The sequence below is a fragment of the Limulus polyphemus genome, unplaced genomic scaffold (assembly GCF_000517525.1).
Source record: "Limulus polyphemus unplaced genomic scaffold, Limulus_polyphemus-2.1.2 Scaffold495, whole genome shotgun sequence".
NCBI lineage: Eukaryota > Metazoa > Arthropoda > Merostomata > Xiphosura > Limulidae > Limulus > Limulus polyphemus.
Window position 1 is genome coordinate 136,623 of NW_013666105.1, and position 6,209 is coordinate 142,831.

General features: G+C 37.7%; 1 protein-coding gene across 2 annotated transcripts in view; it reads right to left on the minus strand.

Annotated features, from left to right (window-relative positions):
- Positions 1-6,209, minus strand: part of LOC106458636 (proteasome subunit beta type-6-like) — a 23,629-nt gene that overhangs the window by 7,887 nt on the left and 9,533 nt on the right. The window contains exon 2 of one of the 2 annotated variants that reach the window (XM_013918161.2): positions 4,372-4,550. The exons of the other annotated variant lie outside the window; for it this stretch is intronic. Coding sequence (XP_013773615.1) covers positions 4,372-4,482 — 111 coding nt within the window. The 5' untranslated portion in view covers positions 4,483-4,550. The remainder of the gene's footprint in view (positions 1-4,371; positions 4,551-6,209) is intronic. 2 annotated transcript variants of the gene reach the window in all.

The window sequence follows — 6,209 nt, forward strand, 5'->3', positions numbered from 1 at the left end:
ACTGGGAATTGACATCCATGTGGGAGGAGGAAAGAGGATCATACCATCTTCACCTCAAGTTCAGCAGACCAGAGGGAAATTTCATACCCACCGATCTGTGAATGGGACATATGATAGCAATATGAAAAATTGTGTGACTGATCTGGGAACCCATTAAAAAACTAATCCTGACAGGAACCACCCCAGGACAAAAACGTCCTTGGTATATGAAAATCATTGAGGGATAACATAAGAAGAAGAACCTTATTAATCACAAGTACCACCATAGTGACTCACAACATAGGTAGAGTGTAGAGTAATTAAGTGAGGAAACAGAGACACCTGTAATACTTTGTGTGGTTTGCTTTGGTTTGAATTTTGTGCAAAGCTACATGAGGGCTATCTGTGCTAGCCATCCCTAATTTAGCAGCGTAAGACTAGAGGGAAGGCAGCTTGTCATCCCCACCCACCACCAACTCATGGGCTACTCTTTTACCAACAAATAGTGGGATTGACCATCACATTATAATGTTCCAAGGTTGAAAGGAAGAGCATGTTTGGTGGCACAGGGATTCAAACCCGTGACCTTCAGATTGCAAGTCAGACACTCTAACCACCTGGCCATACCAGGCCTAATACATGTGTGAGTACTTATGTTGATTGGTTCAGCTCTGAATCCAAAACCCAGCCCCTGGGAACCAACATCAATTTGGAGGAAGGATAAGGGATCCCAATCAAAGGGGTGAACTGCAATTATGAAGGCTCACTCCAAAGCTACAACATCTCCTCAGATATACAGAGATGGAGCATCAGACTGGAGGACATCTCTACAACACCATTGCCCTACTATCAACTAAATGGTTTCATCATTGTTTGTATTGTATATCACTATCACATTCAGAAGGGTGCCTCCATGGTCCACCATCCCAGCAGCTTTGAACTGGAAAGTGGTAAGGATTCCCATACTCCACTGGAAGAAAAAAAGGGAGAAAACACGGTGAAGAGTCTGGAGGAATGTCAACACTGGAGACAGTGCAACTGGTGACCACGAAAACCAGACCATACCTGATTTATTCAATTGAATGGGAAGATATTCCCTTCTGCTTTAGCCATAAAGCCTGTGGGTGAGTACAGTCTGGAATGAACATATTAATGAAACAAGTCAATATTGAAAGGAAAAACCTACAAGCAATCTTGTAAAACACCCATTCTCAACAGTGTGTGTTGAATGGCCATGGAAATTATAAATATGAAGTCAACATGGCCTGACAGTGTGGATTTGTCTACTCACCGCAGAACGAGTTCTGTAGAGGAAAAAAAAAAAAAGGAAATGCCCCTGAAAAATAAGAGGTATACAAAAGATAACTTACCCAGTCACAGTCTCATTGAAGTCTGAAGAGTGGCCACAGGTGGAAGACAATAACCCAACAATAAAGAAACAGCAATCCAATGTAGATAGTGATAGATGAAGGTAGGTGGTGTGGTCCACATGCTTGTCTGAAAAAGTCTCTCCAAGGGACGATAGAGATGACACGCCAAGGAAAAGGTAAGGTGCCTAATCTGATGAGAAGACACCTGGGACAAATTATGGGAAGAAGGAGACATGGAAATATGAGCCAGTTAAATTAAAAGCCAAACTCAATTGGAAAGGGTGGAAGGAAAGCGGTCAGGAATGGAGTAAATCTGCCATGGAACAAAGAGGTAGGATCAGGCACCAAGGAAGGAAGCCATGCAGGCAATTAACAATGAAAAACATGTATGGGACATAGTAATCTGTCTGGATCAGACTGAGGATATAGATGGAAATTGAAAGGGAAATCATCGAGAAACAGGAGTTACCCTCACGAGCCACTGAAAGTTTGGGAAGAAGAACATACGTGGAATGATAAAGGGTACATTAGACATTGATGGCAAATAAATTTGACCTATGATATCCACAGGCATGAACATGAGGACAGAGGATCAAAAGGAGGCAAAGTAAGGCAGTGAAGAACTACATAGACATCCCAATCCAGAAGGACTACATGCCAGGGAGAACACTGAATCTGGGAGGAACACAACAATAGGGAGAGGGTAGGAGAGGTAATAACTTTATGGTACCAGGAAAAATGAAAAGTGTGGGAAAAGGCAGCCCAATAACCCACAACTGAGAAGACTGAAGACTCCTGATAAAACAGCCAAGTGAGAAAATCTGTAGAAATAGGAACAGTGGGTAGAGTAGGTGAAAACTCCCAGCCCAAATAACAATAAATAGGGGCCTGTAATGGATCCAGCACAAGGTTCCACCGGTTGTGCAGGGCCCACTGAAGAATCCTCATATGTGCATGACCCAAGGGGATACTGGCTTTCATAGAAGATCACATCCTCAAAAGTGATAGAACTTTATGAGCAATAATAGAGGGAGCAGTAACTTGATTAACCAACCCACACAAGCTGCCTCCAGGAGCAGCAGATGAGTTTGCTGGGTGGACTCCTGTTCGGGATGAGCTAACAAAAGGCAGTCATCCATGGAATGGTGTAAATGAAACCCCACGAGCATGCATATGTCAAGCAAAAGCCTTGACCATTCAACAAAAGACACAGCGAGGCCAAAGCAAGCCTGAAGGGCAGGGTGCAAAATTGAAAACTACCTCGTGGTGAGAAAACCAATGATAAGCATTTGTGACATCTACTTTGGTCATCCATAAACCTGGATAAAAAGCCCACCCGAGGGTTAAAAAAAAAGCTCCATGGTAAATTGGGGTAGAACCAAAAACTGATTGAGGTGGGACAAATTGATGACAGTCCACCACTCTCCAGTTTTCTTGGACACCACAAACAACCTTGAATAAATACCTGAAGAAGGATGAGCTACATGCTTGATGGTTTTCTTGTAGAGAAAATTTTGTACTGCCTCTGACAGACGTTGACTGGTGGTAGGATCCTGAGTCAACAGAAAGGATATGGATACCAGAAACAATGAAGAACAGGCTGATATTTATAAAAGAAACTACAATGTGGTAAAGAGGCTATCTGGTTAATGAAAATAAACTAAATGAAAAATTTGTCTAAAATGTGATGTGTCTATTGTCTTGTTAAACTAACAGTTAATTACATTTAATATAAACTCTAGTACAGTCGCTAGTGCTTGTAAACACTGCAGTATATTTAACATGTCAATGTCACATCACACTTTAGATCTAATTTACATTTCTTTGGTAGGTTCTGCTAGGTGTTGTTTACAGGGAAGACTCCATGAATAATTCAGCTTGTACTACTCTAAGGGTTAATTTTAACTTGTTGCCACTTTGGTTCAAACATGCAGTGTAAATGAAACATTACACAGACCCCCCCCCCCCCCTACTGCTCCACACAACTGCATGGTTTGCATATACCTAAAACAATTAGTGAATGATAAGGCATTGCATATAAAAACTGCTACCACAAAGCTTGTTATTTAAGATGTGTAAATTAAAAAATCATTCTTTAAAACAAATTTTCACAAAAATTAGTTGTAAACTCCAGAAGATTAAATAATTGACTAACAGTACAACAGAATGGGCATTGCTTTTATGCTAATTGTCAGGTTAAGGAATATGATGTAGGTTAGAGGAAGTGATAACCCAAAATTCAGGCATTTAATATGCTTCTTATCACTTCTAGGCATTCATAGCAAATATAATTTGATATTTAAGTAGCATACAAAAATCACATCCAAAGACTCTTACAGATGCAAATTACACATATTTGACCTGTGTAACACATTAAAAAGTAATGTTACTGTTAAGCATGAAATTTACTTTTAAGAACTTAAGTCAGACAAAATAACATACAGACTTACAACCAAACTTTATTTTCAGTGTTTTAAACATCTTGCCTAATTAAATAATTCACAAGAATATACTACTAATATTAGCATCAATGTTATATATTCTTGAAATTTCTATATAAATTAAATATTACTGTGTGGCTAAAAAGCATTTCAAAACATCATAAATATTTTATACACACCACAACTATATTAAATACAGTATTACTTTTTCGATTTGCCCTTCTCCACAATTACTATGAAGGGTGGAATTCTCCAAAGCCAGTATAACTATAATATTAGTACTCAGTAACAAGTGGTAAATTGAATCATAGATTGGGCTTCAAATTTATTTCTTAGTATTATTTACAACATACTTACTATAATCACTACGTATTGTAACATCATTACATTAACTTTCTTGTATTTACGTTTTAACTTAGTTTAACTCAAGTCTTTACATTACAATGGCAACGCTTAACACTGCACATATAGGCCTAACTACTACTAACAGTAACATTGACAATAAAATTTCGATGGTAGAGTTACAACTAGCTTAGCTGAAGAACTAACGACACTTAAGGATAATGATAACAAAAACTCACTCCTGTCGAATGCTCTGCTGAAAGCCAATCTGGTCCATCATTTAGTAAATTATTTGATAAGTGAAATCCAATATCCAAACCGTGACAACGGGCATTCACAATATCCTCCATGATGAAGCAAATTCTATTTCTGTAATGTCTACAGCGCAGGGTTGCCAAACACTTCGCTTATAGTCCTCCTACCGGTAAAGAAAAAATCCACCACTTTGAACTGTTTTCAGCAATTTCCCCCCATTAACATGTTTTTACCGTATTATTCAAGAATGGGTATTAAAAAACATTATTAGCATTTTTACAGACTGTTATTAGGTCTCCTTTACATGGATATAAAGTATAAGAGAATAGATAAAATTATCAATGCAAAATTACTACTTATATGTAGATCTGACCAGGGCTCTGCAAACTTAAGCTTCCGCAAGTATGGCTTCCAGGTAGTCCTTTTCCTTGACAATATTATACATGTTGCTGTGAACTTCTGCAGCATTTGTGGTGTTGGCTGAAAGCTTCTGCAACCCTATCCACTCCACTCCAAGCATTATTTAACGCTTTTACTGTTCAATTGTCTTCTATGCTATTTTGGCGGCTAAAATGCTGCTTCAACGTGTAAAGGTAAATAACTGATGAACATCAAACAAGTTAAGACTCATTCAATATAAAATTTTAACCTTCTGATCAGCAATAATAAGAAAAATCCAGTTTTCCTTCTTTCTTTGAACATTGTATGAGCAGACGAAAAAATTAGTATACTCTTAGTAAAACAAATACAGAAACAAAAATTATAGTTTTAATAAAAAAAATAACTTTTTGAATACATTTTAAGATTTTAAGCTCATAGTTATCAAAAACAGAAACTCTAAGACGAAAGACGTGTTTTTAATATAATGTTATCACGTGACTCTGGTAACATGTAATGAGTATCTCGAAAGTTCCTGAAGGCTCGAGTGTTTGCTAGACGCCCTCTATTTAGTATATATATGACGGCGAGAAGTGACGGCAAAAATAATTGAATTACAGACAGGCAGAGATAGAAACGGACAATTGAGTCAAGCGCGGTAGTAAGTATATTGCGTGAATCGTTCGTTGTGATTTATAGCGTGCGTCTAAGTTATAGTGACTGTGGAAATTAAGTGTATTGCAAAATTGTATTGAGAAAGAATAAACTAGTTTTATTTAAGAAAGGACTTGTATCGTTGGAGTTTATGGGAAAGAATTTCTACTGAAAATTATGAAACAAACAGGGACATAACAAATTGGTGTCAGAGAGTGGGACGAAAAAAAAAAAAGAAGATGGAAACGAGAGGTGGCAAATCAAACTACAGCTTAGCAGATTTGATACCAGCAATACAAGAATAGCAAAAGAAACAAGAAGAACGAGAAAAGAAACAAGAAGAGAGACAACAGCAGTTGCAAGAAAACTTGCAACAGTGGCAGCTCGAACAGCAAAATAAATAAGAAGAGAAATTACAACAGTTGTTGGAGGAAAAAGAAAAGAAACAAGAAGTACGAGAAAAGAAACAAGAAGAGAGACTACAGCAGTGGTTGGAAGAGAAAGAAAATAAACAAGAAGAGAGACTACAGCAGTGGTTGGAGGAGAAAGAAAATGAACAAGAAGAAAGTCTCCAACAATTGAGAGAAAGCCAGAGTACACAAATTGAAAACATTAGTAAATTTCAAAGCGAATTAAATACATTAAAGAATGATTCAATGTATTTTACACAAGGAGGATATATTAGCCATTGACCTAATCATCCTCAAACAACGGGAAGCACCTTCCAGACCCCGCAGCTAAATCCTAATGCAGACATCTTCAGTCCTGTTAGAAGTCACATCCCAGATAT